Genomic DNA, 15,318 nt, shown 5'->3' with positions numbered 1-15,318 from the left:
TTCTGAATAGCGGAAGTGTGAGATCTGGAGAGTTTGTGTGTTAAATGAGTAGGGGCTAAAATCTTATGGTGTCTGTTACCTGGCCATAGTTGGTTGTGGGAGTTTGGTGGTGGAAGTCTAAATATTGTCAAGCCATTGGTAAGTATTTTTTTACTCTTATACAAACTGAAGTAAATATAGTAATGATCTGGAATTAATTACGTTAATTAAGACTAGACAAGACTAAGGAGAATTTCAGAGAGGCCTAACAAAGCTTGGGAAAATGCAGAACATGATGGAAGATGAAAATTAGTTTTAACATCTGCAAGGTGATGCACATTGGAAGAAGGAAGTTGAATTACTCATAAACCCTGCTGGGTTTTATATTAACGTAACCACTTGGCCAAAAAAAAAAAAAAAGTCTGGGTGATGCTGTAGACAGCTCAGTAAAAATATTTCAATATGCAGTGGTATTCAAAAAGCATACAAGATGTTTGACTGTGTTAGGAATAGGCAAGAAGAGACAAGAAACTAAAATAATTAAAGGCATAGAAAGCTGCCCTTATGAGGATGGAGTGAAATACTGGGACTGTTCAATTTAGAGACAAAATGTATAATAGGGGTATGATAGAAGTACAAAACTAAATAACAGGATAGAGAAGGTCAGCTGGAACTCCTGTTTACTGATTTTCATAATAGAAGGACAAGGAGACATTCTGTGGAATTGAAAGGGAACAAATTTAAAACTTTTAAGAGAAAACAATTTATTACACCACGTATAACCCGTGGAACTCATTTCCATAAGATCTTGCCCCCTCATCTTTCTTGATCACTGTGGCCAATACACTCTCCTTCCTGTCACTCAGGTCCATAACCTGGGCATCATCTTCGACTTGGCACACTCTCTAGATCCTCACATCCAGGCTAACTCTTGCCTATTTTTTCTGCATAATATCTCTAGAGAGATCTCTCATGTTTTCTATCTATCCACACATCTAAAACTCTTGTCCAGGCTGTCATCATTTCATGTCTCAATTACTGCAACATCCTTTTTCTCTAGCCCTGACAAATCCAGTTGTGCCCTGCTCATATCCATTCAATATACTGCTGTAAAGATCTTATTTATAGCCTGTCGCTTTGACTATATCACCACTCTCTTTGCCTCTCTCCTGTAGCTCTCCTTTTTCCACCATATCAGACACAAGGGCGTTGTGTTCACTTACAAGGCCTTCCATGACTTATCCCTATTCTGCCTATCATCTCTCATTTGCTATCAAAATACCAACTCCCTCCTGGGATCAGCCAATAATGCCAGTCTTCAATGAGTATCTTCATGCTTTCTGCCATGCTGCCCTCATGCCTGGGAGGAGCTCCCTGTAAACATCCACAAAGCCACCCTATTGTCCTCCATTCTTAAAAGTAGGAATCATGACAACAGAGACAATAAAACTCAGTGGTTAAACGGCTGGTGTGCTGAGACTGCTGCCAGTCATACTGTCTAAAATTGTCTCACTGATTTCCTTCTGCTCCCCAGTCTCTGTCTGGCTGTATCCACCCATTTTCTCTTGCCTTATACGTGGATTGCAAGTTCTTTGTTGTAGGGACCGTCTTTTTGTTCTGTGTTTGTTTCGCACCTAATGCCATGGGGTCCTGTTCCATGACTGGGGCTTCCAAGTGCTATCACAGTACAAATAAGAAAGGATAATAATGATGAGGACAAGAACTTAGAATAATTCAGAAAAGGAGCAGATAACTGTAGTAGTGAGGACATCCTCCTTATATTAGATAGGGTACATTTTTAGAAGGTTGTATTAATTATTATACATCAGGGCATAAACTAACCATGAACTATGGAGGTCAGGAAGAAACTTAATCTATGAGCAGGTTACTCTATAATTAACTACCATGGTATTTCTTGCACAGTATCTGGTGCTGGCCCTGTAATGGACAGGATACTGGACTGTATGGATTTGGAGTGACGATTTGTTGCAGGTATTCAAATCCGGCATTTTGGTACAGAACTATTTATTTTCCCCAAAATGTGTTTTAATTTGAATTTCATTGTTTTTCTGTCTGTGAGCCTGATTTATCCTGGAATCTTGCTTTTAGACTTAAAACAAAAACAGTTTCAATTGAGCAGACATGCCAGCAGTGGATGTTATTTATGGATCAGCACAGATACGAAACGTTATCCACCCTTTAATATAAAAACCCCAGGAACAAAAAAAGCCAGCTTGAAATATTGCCACAAACGATGGGATTTGTTATCATTTATATTTTACATCAACAAGGTGATAGTCTATTTATTTGTGTTATTGGATTGACTAGCAGCTCTAATCATGGACCCCAGTGTGTTAGATATTCTGCAGGATGTTAAGAATCCATTAAAAAGGGGTTAGAGAATAAGACTGAGAATATATTATTGCCCTTATATAAATCCATGGTACGCCCACACCTTGAACACTGTGTACAGATGTGGTCTCATCACCTCAAAAAAGATATACTGGCACTAGAAAAGGTTCAGAAAAGGGCAACTGAAATGATTAGGGGTTTGGAGAAGGTCCCATATGAGGAAAGATTAAAGAGGCTAGGACTCTTCAGCTTGGAAAAGAGGAGACTAAAGGGGGAAATGATAGAGATATGTAAAATCATGAGTGATGTAGAGAAAGTGGATAAGGAAAAGTTATTTACTTATTCCCATAATACAAGAACTAGGGGTCACCAAATGAAATTAACGGACAGCAGGTTTAAAACAAATACAAGGAAGTTCTTCACGCAGCACACAGTCAACTTGTGGAACTCCTTACCTGAGAAGGTTGTGAAGACTAGGACTATAACAGCGTTTAAAAGAGAACTGGATAAATTCATGGTGGTTAAGTCCATAAATGGCTATTAGCCAGGATGGGTAAGGAATGGTATCCCTAGCCTCTGTTTGTCAGAGGGTGGAGATGGATGGCAGGAGAGAGATCACTTGATCATTGCCTGTTAGGTTCACTCCCTCTGAGGCACCTGGCATTGGCCACGGTTGGCAGACAGGATACTGGGCTAGATGGACCTTTGTTCTGACCCGGTACGGCCGTTCTTATGTTCTTATAGGTATGTGATGGGGTGCACGCTGAGAGTTAAACAGCTCTGGGCCCCAAAGGCCCTACCCAGCCACACCTGCTGGCCAGGCTCACATCAGAGGCATGGCTCAAAAGGGAGCAGCTCAGCTCTGTCTGGGCAGACAGAACAGGGGAGCAGTTGTGCACTGCCAGCTCCTGCAAAGAAGCCATTGAGACTCTACAAAGCTGAGACCAGTCCCCACTGCCTAGCCGCCATAGGCCCTTTGCCCCACAGACACTGGGAACAACAGGGCACGGTTGATAGAGGAAGTTTCTCTGGAGCGGGATTAGGGAGAACTCCAGGGGGAATCCCGAAACAGACCAGTATCACTGACTGAGGAACCAAAGCCCTTGGAAGAAGCAGCCCTGGGAACTGTCCTAAGAGCACCTGCACCAAGGTCACATGTTTGAGCTACTATTCACATGGTCCTACGCTGGAACCTGGAGAAGCAGGGGGGCCTGGGTTCCCCTATCCCTGGCTGTTGACTCTCATCACTGGGTGTTACAGCCCAGACCATCACCACTAGACTCTGTTGCCCGGTTTGGACTTCAACCCCCGACAAGGTGTAAATCAGCTTTCCTTCACTGAGGTCAAAGGGGTTAAACTGACTTACACCAGGTGAAGATCTGCCCCTGTATGTTCATTAAGGCAGGACTGTAAGGATGGGTAAGATTATGGTGATCCAGTGAAGAGTCCTAGTTTGAAGAGAGTGTATCTCCTTCCGGTTGTTTTTTGAGAAGGGTGCCAAATTCCTGTTCGCATACAGCCAGCCCTTATAACTATCTGGTTTTAGTTATTGCTACCTGTGTGTACAGATACTGGATCCAGTTTTGCAATGTGCATGTCACCTCTTGCAAGGTGGCTGGACCACCTTCCACTCCAATGGGTTGTATTCTGTAGCTTTTCCAATACAAACATGCAGCTGTTTTAAAAAAAAAATCTACATCATAATATTAGCATAAACAGTACAGTAACATACAAAAACCTTAGCTTCCTCATTTTCCTCCCCCTCCCTCTTTTTATTTTTAAGGTAGAGTAAATAAAATCTTCCGTCCCCGTGTTCAATGCTGAATTAATTTAAACACAGAGTGGCGCTTTCAGTGTCAGAAGATCTTTTTTTGGCAGCATAAGCACTCGGCTGAAACAACAGCTATGACTCAGTTGCCAGCGAATTCTGCCTGAATTGATTCAGTCTGAGTTCAGACTTAGCACATAATCATGTTCAATTTGATCCACTGCGCTGCCTGGAGATAAAAGGGTTGAAAAAAAAATAGATTTAGCTTATGTCAGTCTTTGTGGTGATGTCATTGCCAGGAGAGGTGGAATAGTGCTGTTACTAGGCTGTGCTGGCTCAGTTGGGTGCACTAGGCAGAAGCAAGGAGTGACTCAGTTCAGTGCAAGGAGTCTGCTTCAGAGGCTTACGGCTGTCGTCAGCCTTGAAAGCAGAATTTTGGACTGTTCAATAGCCATACTGAATCAGGCTTTCTAATTATTCGTAACTCTGAGGCTGCCTAACTCTTTGTGTACAAGAGGGGGGGATGCCAGCCCGTAGCATGGACTGTGATGTCTCCACTCTGGTTGCCTGTGTGGTGGATGTGGAGATTTTTACCAATCAAGAGGTTAAGGTATGCACCTGCAATCAGTTTGTTACAGATCCTTCCTGTGAGAGCCTTGAGAGTAATAGGAGTTGGTGTAGAACAGTTTAAAGAAGTAGGCAGATGAGATTCTAGTAAAAACACATGCCATGCATGGATATCTTAATTACATCAAATGAGAGAGGCAGATGATTGCTTTTCATCAGGTTTTGATACGCTAACAAAACCGCCTTCTGTTTACCATTTAATGATACAGGAAATATGTTGCATTACTGAAGTCTGCATGTTTCATCTTGGTAACAAAAAATGACTCATTTTTAATTTCTCAAAGGTATTTTTAATCCAATGTCGCTTTCATAGCTGTAAGCTGTCATAAATACCAATTTCTGCTTGACAATTCAGATATGGAAACAGTGCATTGGTTTGTGTCTTAGCTTTAAATGGCTTAGTTTTTTCACACAATTGGGTAGCAGCAATTTATTGTGGTCTTTGTGATTCATTTTTTAGAGTCAAATCAAGTATTACATTGTATTAAAGGGTTAAAATGTGTAGCGAGTATTTTTGGTGCATCAGCAATGTAGCTGTATGTAAAAAGCTGGGCAACTTACGTATAATATGAATGACTTGAAACCAATGCTTGATTCTAAGGCTTAATATGCTGTACTAGTCATCCTTGATGTTCTGCAGTAGTTGTCAAATAGTCATGGGTAATTGCTCCCTGATGATACTAATTATCGTTTTCATTTATTCTTATATTACCAAAAGAGAACCCCAACAAATTAAGTTTTGAAAGAGGAATTGTAAGTGTGACTCTCCCGAATCATCTCAAAGAGCTCAGAGGTAAAATGCAGCGAGATGTAGCATTTTATTTAGAGGACACAGATACAAACAACTGAATACAGTGCACTATGCCTCCGGTTTTGGAAGGTGGAGGAGGACAAAGGGAGGGTCTGTGCTAATTCAAGGCAAGAATTTGAATCCATTCCTCTAAATTACCCCCACAAGTAGTCCTATGGAAGTAAATAGGACATACTTGTGTGAGTAACTGCTCACCAGCGTGAGTAAAGAATTGAGAATTTGATCATTAGTCATTTTCCAGCAGATTGTGCTCTTTATTTAACATTGTATTGCTCTGTTAATGTGCAGTCAGGTGGTACTATGTGCATTTTGCATAGGTGCTCATGTGTTACCAGCATGAGGCTGTTTAATTCAAAAGGCTTTTTTTTTTTTTTTTTTTTTTTTTTAAAGTGCAATAGCTTTCTTTACTACAGTTTGCAAACAGATTCAGGAAGTCCAGTTGCTGGTGCGTATTTCAGGTGTGCTTGACAACACTCATGCCAGCGGTGACCTGTTTCCTGTAGTTGAAGTGATGCAGTGCATACGGACATGTTTGATTGTTCTTATGCACATCATGGATCTGAAGTTTGCAATTTTCAGAAGTATTCACAGGGACTCACAAGAGAGTGAACTGTGCCATTTAACACCTTACAGAATTAAATTATGGTGCTATTTTTAGAGCCTGTTTGTGCTACAATAATGACAGCACCCAATCCAGCTCCTATAAAAGTCAACAGAAAGACTCCTATTGACTTCAGTAGCAGTTGGATTAGACTCTACATGAGTAGTATCATGCAGGAAGAATGGCTGAGAAATGTGGGGTGAGAGAGAGCAAACTGGTTAAGGAGATGTTGAAGGAATTGGCACATGGGTCCACAATTCAGCAATTGAGAGGGGAAGGGATTATGCATCAGACTATTTAGATGCACTTTTTTTGTTTGCTTTTGTTAAAAACTTCTTTAACTCAAATATCGGAACAAAGAGCAGGGAGAAAAGACTCTTCATTAAAAAATGTATATTCCTGACACTTAAAAGGTGGAGAAAGCTGCTGCTGCTGCTGTTTGGTCCTCCAAGGAAGCTTCTAGCAAAAACAGGGGAGACTGATGTTTTAGTTCTGCTAGGGACTTCGCTATTGCCTTTAATTTTTACATAGCAGGATCTAGGACGCTATGGGGATGGTCATCAGCATAAAACTCAGATAGATAGGACTTGACATTCCAGTATTTCTGTGTTAAAAAAAATCACTTTGGGGGCAGATGGGCATGGTGATTCGGGGAGCGAGGTGGGGGGAGGCAAACACAGGCACACCACCTTTTTTCCAATGCCATTAATGCTTTAAAGTTGACTTGCAAAGGGGGAAACTGAAATTCTGTGTTCCTGAAATTCTGTGGCTTAAACTATTGCATTGCAAGATGGCCTGCTATTGTATTGCTGTTTACTTGAACCCTGGACTGTAGGGAACTCTCTCTCTCAGTATCCGAAAGGCACGTTATCTCAATAATAACTTGTACATAGTGGTGGATGGCGCTTTTCTTATAAGGTTTGTGGTCGTTTATTAGGTTTTGCAATATCGGCTAATAGTAATTTAGGAGTCAGTCTTCCATAGCAGTGAGGAAAGTTTTAGCAATAAGACTCCTGTTACATTCAATGGAAATTGGGTGGTGTCAACCTAGCCCCCATCTCATTTCATTTAAACGCACAGTTATAGAGTTGAATTGAAGCCCAGAGAGCGATGGTGAATAGACTAAGCTGTCCAATCACAGGTTTAAATTACCTGTCCGCTTCGTTTCGTATAAATTGGTCCTCTGAATAATAAATATGACATTTCAGAGAACAGATTAGGCTAATGCAGATGTTACCGTTTCCCTGATGCAAAATTTATGGTGCTCAGATATCAAGATAGATAAAATAGGTAAATACAAATACTAGTCATGGAAACGTCAAACTCAGTTCTGCTCTTGAAGTTACACAATTCAGTTGTATAATGAGAATTCTACTTTATTTTAATGCCTTCAGGTTCTCATTTTATTGTAGAGATATTTTTACAAAAGCAAAAAATAAATTTATTAATTAAAATCTTGTTTATTTCTGAAAGAGAGATTTCAGACATCAGTGAAGAAGGAAAAGAGAGAGTAGTATAAAAAATGAAAGGTCTTTTTTTAAAGTTACAAATGAGAGATTCTTAGACTGTGACCTCTTAAGGGCTGGAAATCTCTTCACTCCATCTATGTAAAGCACGTAGCATAATGGGGGCCCAATCCCTGATCGAAGTCTCTAGGCACCACACAATCCAAATAATAATAAATATTAATGATAAAGGATTATGAGCCTACTGTGTGCACTACAGATATGGTACAGTATGGCATATGGAAGGTATCTCAATGATAGGAAAAAGCTCGGCCAGATATGCAGAACAGGCATTGTTTTGTATTTAACCCATACTGTGCACTTGGAGGAAGCAAAGAGGGGCCATGCAGTAGTGGGAGAACTATTCTGACCTGCTCTGGGGACTTTGGGCTAATGCACATTGGAGCCAGGTGTGCTGTCTGCATTTAGACAAGGTACAGTGTGCATATTCCTAGCCCGGCTTATTATTGGATGTAAGCAGAGAGAGGGTCAGGCCATAGTTTTGCCCTTCCCTTCCTGCTCTCCCTTTGGAAAGTCTAGCGGTCTGACACCACTTCAAGACTTGTGACGTTCAGAGAGTGCAGGGACAGTGATAGCGGTTCTCCTCTGAGACTCATCTGTTTGGCAGCCTTGAGCAGGTCAGTTACTTTCTCTGTGCCTCACTTTCTCCAGTCATGAAACTGGTTAACTCATAGGGATGCTGGGAGGCTTAATGTTTTTAAAGGGCTTTGAGGTAGCCAAGGGAAAGGCATTCTAGAAGGGCAGAGTATCACTGCTCATTTTCATGTTGTCAACCCCAAGCACTGAAAAAATCAAGAGTCAGGCTCCCAAACCCTGTGTGGTGGTCTTAAAAATTGTGAGATTATTATATAATAAATACATTACGAGTCTTTATTTGTCTTCTGGTTCTTGAGTCTTTAGAGTTCATGTTTTCAGATTTTGCCACACAATTGTGGGGACTGTGTTTTTGTAAGCATATCTGAGATGGTCACATAATCTCATGTCTCCAGGAAATGACGTTTTAAGAAAAAAACCAGATAACATGAGAATTGCAGCACTGTTTTATAATTTCTCTTTAGAGTGCTTTTATGTCTGATAGCTGTTTTCTGGTTGGCAGAGTTGTTAGAAATCAAGCAGAAATATAATTACTGCATTGAAATCATCTGTGAATTGAACACAAGTGCAATAACTCAGCTCGAGGGAATGTGTATATGCCTGTTACCTATTCTTATATAAGACTTGATTAAGTATAATAAATAACAAAGGTGGGGTTAGGAAGCCTCTTTCTTTTGACCTGGAAAGCAATCTGTATCACTGTCAGTTCATGTTTTAAAAGCAGGATCACTTTGGATTTGGGGAGACAGGATGTGAAGATTACATTTGAACATACAAGCAAGATGCTAGAGTTCAACTTAAAATAAGAGAGTTGTAAAGATAAATGTTTTACATATGTTTATAGGTTGGGTAATCTGAGATCTGGTTCTCTGTATAAAATCCCAGTTGCCAGCTGATTATAGGTTGTAAATATAAAGAGGTACAAAATCAACACAGATGTTCAACCTCTAAATAATCAGCTGCTTTCTGTGTGTGGGAATGATTGTGTAAATGGAAAGCGACTGATAGCCCAGAACTTTATGCTTGTTTCTCAGGAGCCCCAGAAACAGCAGGGCTACTACTGGTGCTTCGGGCTCTGCCCTGTTATTTCAGTTCCTGTGGTAAGCCAGACTCTCAGCCACTGACACAGCAGTATGGTTTGGGGTGCCTGCTGTTAGCACAGGATGAAGCACTGTGAGGCACCTAAGATGTAGCTCTTTTGGATGCTGCATGTTTCCCTTTCCAGCATTGTCGTTCCCCAGATGACCATTGTGTAGAGGCTACAGAACTCATGGTAAAGAACCTCCAAAGAAGCAATGGGTTCAGTCACAATGTTAAGTTATTTGGAATAGTGATGTGACAAGGCTCTCTCTGAGTTTGCTTTCAGTAGGTTTTAAGACATACAGCATCACTTGCATGTGTTCACACTGTGCCTGGCTTGAAGGAAATGGGCATTCACTGTTGTAGTTGAAGTCAATGAGAGCCGCAGGTGGTGAACATCAGGTGCATTATGCTTAGCACTCTTACGCCATTCTATTAGTGTTTCTCAGAGGTGTTATAGAAACTATGGAACATATGTGAAGTTAAGAACAAGATTGAGAGTTTTATATTCTCCCCCAGTCTCCCTTTCCATTAAAGGTCACACAGGAGCAGTCTCTTTTAGGAGTGATAATTATTCTGACTATAAATTGCCCATTGTCTAAAGAAGATCAATAGCACGCTAGAATGTGTTGCTAGAAAAGTGTTAGTCCAAGGAAGTGTGGTGTTTATGTAACCCACACACCTTCTGGGTGTGGTGTCCCGTCCCATCTACTGGCATTGAGACCATGTGGAGAGAAAGAGAGAGATCAAATGAATCTGCTCTGCAGCCTTAGCTAAGAAGCAATGGGCTTTTAGCTCGTGTGATAGAGGCTCGTGCACTAAGCTCCAGAGGTCCCCGATTCAATCCCGCCCACCGATAACCGGGGTCTGTCTGTGTAACATTTATACAATAAGGTCAGTTATATCATGCAATTAGGCTATTAAATGACACACCTTGATTATGTAGTGACCCAGAAGATGACACATTTTCAGTACATTGAAGAATTAATCATCAGCACCACAGAGTCTGAGCCACCTCAGTATAGGTACCAACGTGGCACTTACATTTCATGAATATAATTATTTGGCTAGAATTTTCAAAGGACTCTAAGGGAGTTAGGCACCAAACCCCACCAAATTTCAATGGACGCCCAATTCCCTTAGGCTCCTTGGTAACATCTGGGATTTTCCAATACATTTGTACGCTTCGTAGATGCTCCCCTAATTAATTCAACTATGGATTGTCCAACATGCATTACTGTGCTGGCACAATTCTACTCTGGGTCTTAACAAAATCTGCTAATGAGGAACCAGTTAATGATTCTGTGACTGAACTTAGGGGAAAAAAATCCATGCCGACACCTAGTGCATGTGCTGAGCAGGTGTTCAGTGCTGGGGTTTGCTTTGGAAATTGTTACCCAGTTGTAGGCTAGAACCATCATTACTTGCAAGTGGTGAGGATGATTTGGTCCCAAGCAATGAATGTTTTCTTTTTGGGAGAGAAATAGATGGACATAGACATAGAGTACTTTTATCCTTGTCTGTTTGCAGTATTCATCCCTAAGAATAGAGATATAATTAGATAGTAAAATCCTAGCACAACTTCTAACGCAGTTAGCCAGCACACAACTCATGGAGCTCCAAGAACCAATCCTGGTTAAGCTTTCAGTCACTCTCTCTGTGCCCAACTGTTGTCAGGCATTGTGTGTTTTCCCTCAACAAACTGAAAAAAAACTTTGTCATGACCATGTGCTTGGACTGTTACTCAAAATTGCCCTAACTCCTTTGGTTGACATGTTTGTCAAAACAACCTTTCAGCCAATGGAATTTTCCAAAGGGAGGCTTTTGAGACTTATAGGGTGTCCGTTCTAATTCCTCTGTGAAAATGCACTACTGACTAGATTCCCACTCTTGGGTCTCAGCTCCCTAATATGAGACATCCTGCACCCCCGCATCCCCCCTTGGGCCCTTTGATGCACAAGCAGCTCAGCTGTTTTCTGAGACCAGTTGCCCTACACAAGATTCTATATTTAATTTTTTTCCTCTGGCTCAGCTAATGAACTTCTCTTCCCTTCTCTTCCATTCCTGCTTCCGTGCATTAATGGTGCAGCTGTGAGGGTGATTTCCAGCTTCTGCTGCCCCTTCAGACTTCAGATTGAATTTGGTCAGCATTTCTGTGTCCTCTGACCCTGCTCCCCTTGGTTTCCTTGGGCCACAGAGCAACTTCTCTCAGCACCAGTGTCATCTTGATGCATTTAACTGCATATATGCTTTGTCTTTGAGTTGTTGGTGACTCTTGGAAGCATGGAAGGTTTTTCAGCTGCAGCAGTTTGGGTTGACGATTCTGGTTTGCTGAAGATAATTCTATCTATGCAGGTATATGTCCCCTTCTCTGTTGTAGCTAAGCACTTTCCAAATATTTATGGATTTATATTTACAACATCTCTGTGAGGTAGGGAGATATCATTAGTCTCATAGTACAGATGGGGAATTGAGGCATGGAGAAATTGATTGTCTTGCTCCAGGCCACAGAGCAAGTCTGTGGAAGAGTTAGTAGACACCAGATCTTCTGCATCCCAGTCTAGTGTCTTAACCATAAGATGATCCTTCCTTGTTTCCTTCTCTTTATCATGAAGACATTATCCCAAGCTCTGTAAGAGAGAGAAGAGTGTCTCAGAACTTAATGAGTTTTAAAGAGAATTTTGTGAGTCAAAACCATTGCAGGCCTGTAGTGCTTAAAAGAAGCACTGCCTAGCCCAGCTTTTGAAATAAATGTGGCCTTTCAACTCTGCCAGCAGAGAGACACTTCAATGCAGGAAAGTCCCAGGGTTCTGGATATAAGGACAGAACTGTCCCTTGAAACTGTAGTTCCCAGGCTGTTACAAAGCAGCTCTTTGATGTGAACATGTTGAGGCCCTGAAGCTTAAGGTAAATGATGTTAGCACCGAGTCACACCACAAAACTGAAGTGTCAGTGAGTTCCAGTTGGCATGTTATTGCATCAATGCATTTCATATGTCAGAGTTGTGATACTTCAGAGCTCAGAAATGGAGGCCTCAGAACACGGACACATGGTTCAGAGGAAGCATTGATGTGCTATTTCCTCTTTGTAGGAATCTTTGCAGAGCTTATCTTTCAACGCAGCAAATGTCATAAGTCTCATTCCACCTAATTTCTCCATTTTTTCTTTTCCCCAAATCAGATATATGAGGGGTGTAGCAAGTTTGGAGTAAGTACGGCTGAAGAACCAATAATACCCCATTCATCTTCCAAATTATTAATCTCCCCATTAATTGTCTCTGCCTTAGCCACTTCTGGCTTTACCTTATCACTTTCTACATAGTCAAGGTACTTAATTTCTTGTTGGGCTATATCACACTTACCTACTCTGATGGTTAATTCAGACTGGGCTATTTTTGTCTCCACTCTTTTTAGATGAACTAAGTGGCTAGACTAATCAAGGCTATAAATACTCTCATCCTCCAATTAAGCAGCTCTGTACTGCATTTGAATACTCAGTGGGCATGTTTCACTACTGCATTGTTCCCCTTATTTTGCTGGTGTAACTCTGTTGAAACCACCACCTGGGTGCTAGCTCTCTTAGCTAGTGCTGGTCTAAAAATGAGGAAACAATTTTGCAATCAAAATTGGAATTTTGACATTTCCATTTTGCAGGGTCTGGAACAGAAGTTTCAAGAATTTAAACATTTTAATTTTTTTAAGGTTCAGGCCGCCTCTCTTTTTTTCACCTTTTTTCCCTTTTGCTGCTCTAACTTTTCACAGCTGTGGCACTGGCTCAATTTCAAAGGAATATAGATAGGATACAGGGCCTGATTCACCATTCTGCTACTCTATCTGTATGCTAGTTTCAGTTACATTGCTTGCAACTTTGTTGGATACAAGAGAAGTTGGGTACAATCTACAGCTGAAAGGAGGTGGACACTTTTTTTGTTTGAAATTTTATTTGAAGAAAAATAGCCTCATTTTGACACTGAACTCTTTCACAAAAACTCTCCCCAATTTTTTAAGCTTTTTTTATTTTATTATTTTGTTTTGCTGAATGATGTAACTTGGAGTCTGTAAATCATGATTTGAGGACTTCAGCAACTCACCCAGCGGTTATGGGTCTATTACAGGAGTGGGTGGGTGAGGTTCTGTGGCCTGCGATGTGCAGGAGGTCAGACTAGATGATCATGATTAAGGATATGATTCTGTCATGGAGGTCTCAGATTCTGTGACTTTCCGGGAACTCCTTGACTTCTTCAGCTTCAGCCAGACACAGTGGCAGGGCTGGAGCAGCTATAAGCCCCTGCTGAGGAACAACAGTGGGACCAGAGCAGTGGGGCCACCAGAGCAGCGGGCTGGTAGTCAGCCACCACCACCAGGCTGCGTCAGCCTCTGGGGCTTGAGCAGCGGCTGTCAGCACCTGCCACAGGAGCAATGGCGGGGCAGGATCAGCTGCCGGGAGTCAGCCCCCAGCAGGACTCTGATTGTTCATCCCCCCACAGGGTATTTTTAGTAAAAGTCATGGACGGGTCTCAGGCTTCCATGAATTTTTGTTTATTGCCCGTGACCTGTCCGTAACTTTTAGTAAAAACACCCGTGACAAAATCTTAACCCTCACCATGATGGTCCCTTTTGGCCTTAAAGTCTAGGAGTCTGAGTTTTTGTGTATTTTTCTCACTTTCAATTTCATTTTCTTTTTTTAAGTTTTCCATTTGTTACTCTGTAACTTTTCAAAACATCCTCCGCTTTGGAATAGTTCTATTATGGAACAAGGAACAATGAAACTCTGTAACTCTGACACTCTGGAAATCAGTCCTCTTAGCAGGCACAATTGCAGTATGTTCAGCTGAGTGTCTGCTATTTCAGCTGCACACTGTCTCCTGTACCCAACAAGGTCCTTTCATGAGACAAGGAGTCAGCTGTTTTGCTCAAATAGCAGTGTCTCAAGAGACATTGCAATCTGCGTTGAGCAGCACATCACCCTGAAAAATGCTTGACGTAGCAGAGAACCATTAAGGGGTTTAGATGGGAGTAGGGTGACCAGACAGCAAGTGTGAAAAATTGGGATGGAGGTGGGAGGTAATAGGAGCCTACATAAGAAAAAGACCCCAAAATCGGTACTGTCCCTATAAAATCAGGACGTCTAGTCACCCTAGTTGGGAGCAGCCAAAACAAGCAATGTTTAGAATCCTACTACACTATAAGGATTAGGGGGAGACTTGACTCCACAGCTTTCTAACTGACTTGGAGTCTGCCCCCCGTCTATGTGACTGCAGGGTTAAGTGTATGTTCATACCAAAACTCTTCCACATTTTTTTTTTAATGTGGATGCACAATTATCCTGCCAGACCTTGTTTGGCCACAATGTCACACTAGGAGCTTACATTCAGCTGATTATCCACCCTGACCCCCAAATCTTTGTCAGAGTCGCTGCTTTCCAGGATAGAGTTCCCCATCCTGTAAGTATGGCCTACATTCTTCCTAGGTGTATACATTTAGCCATATTAAAATATTCTAGATTGCAAACTCTTAAGGCCAGGAACTTCCCAGATGTATGAACAGTGCTTACTACATTTGGGGGTGTACTTTCACACTAATAATAGCTTAACCTAGCTATGTTAGTACACTTACTTCTATATGGGGCTGATAATGTTTCCCTACTGTACCTGGATGCTGAGAGGCCAGTTCAGTTAATATTTGTTTAGTATGCAGAGTTCCTCTAAGGTGTGTTATACAAGTGCAAATAATTATTATTATTTACAAATATTAATTGATAAAATTTCACAACATGCATGACATAAGTCAATATTATCCCCCTTTTATTGATGTGAAAGTTGTGGCACAGAAGAGTTTAGGCCATGTTTTTCAAAGTGGCCACTGATTTGGGTGACCAACTTGATTTTAGAACTGCTGAACAACTGCAATTCCTAGGTGAAGACAATGGATTTCTGAACTTGCAACATCTCTGAAAGCAAGTGAGAGGTATCTCAAATTGA

At 41.4% G+C, this 15,318-nt stretch overlaps 1 protein-coding gene across 3 annotated transcripts in view; it reads left to right on the top strand.

Moving 5' to 3' along the window:
- Window positions 1-15,318, top strand: part of RCAN2 (regulator of calcineurin 2) — a 185,946-nt gene that overhangs the window by 115,496 nt on the left and 55,132 nt on the right. The window contains exon 1 of one of the 3 annotated variants that reach the window (XM_030555274.1): window positions 4,410-4,709. The exons of the other annotated variants lie outside the window; for them this stretch is intronic. Within the exon in view, the coding sequence (XP_030411134.1) occupies window positions 4,623-4,709 (87 nt within the window). The 5' untranslated portion in view covers window positions 4,410-4,622. Of the gene's footprint in view, window positions 1-4,409; window positions 4,710-15,318 lie in introns of those variants that run through there. 3 annotated transcript variants of the gene reach the window in all.

The sequence above is a fragment of the Gopherus evgoodei genome, chromosome 3 (assembly GCF_007399415.2).
Source record: "Gopherus evgoodei ecotype Sinaloan lineage chromosome 3, rGopEvg1_v1.p, whole genome shotgun sequence".
NCBI classification, from domain to species: domain Eukaryota; kingdom Metazoa; phylum Chordata; order Testudines; family Testudinidae; genus Gopherus; species Gopherus evgoodei.
The sequence above is the reverse complement of the archived record's forward strand: the minus strand, read 5'-3'. Positions and strand labels throughout refer to the sequence as shown.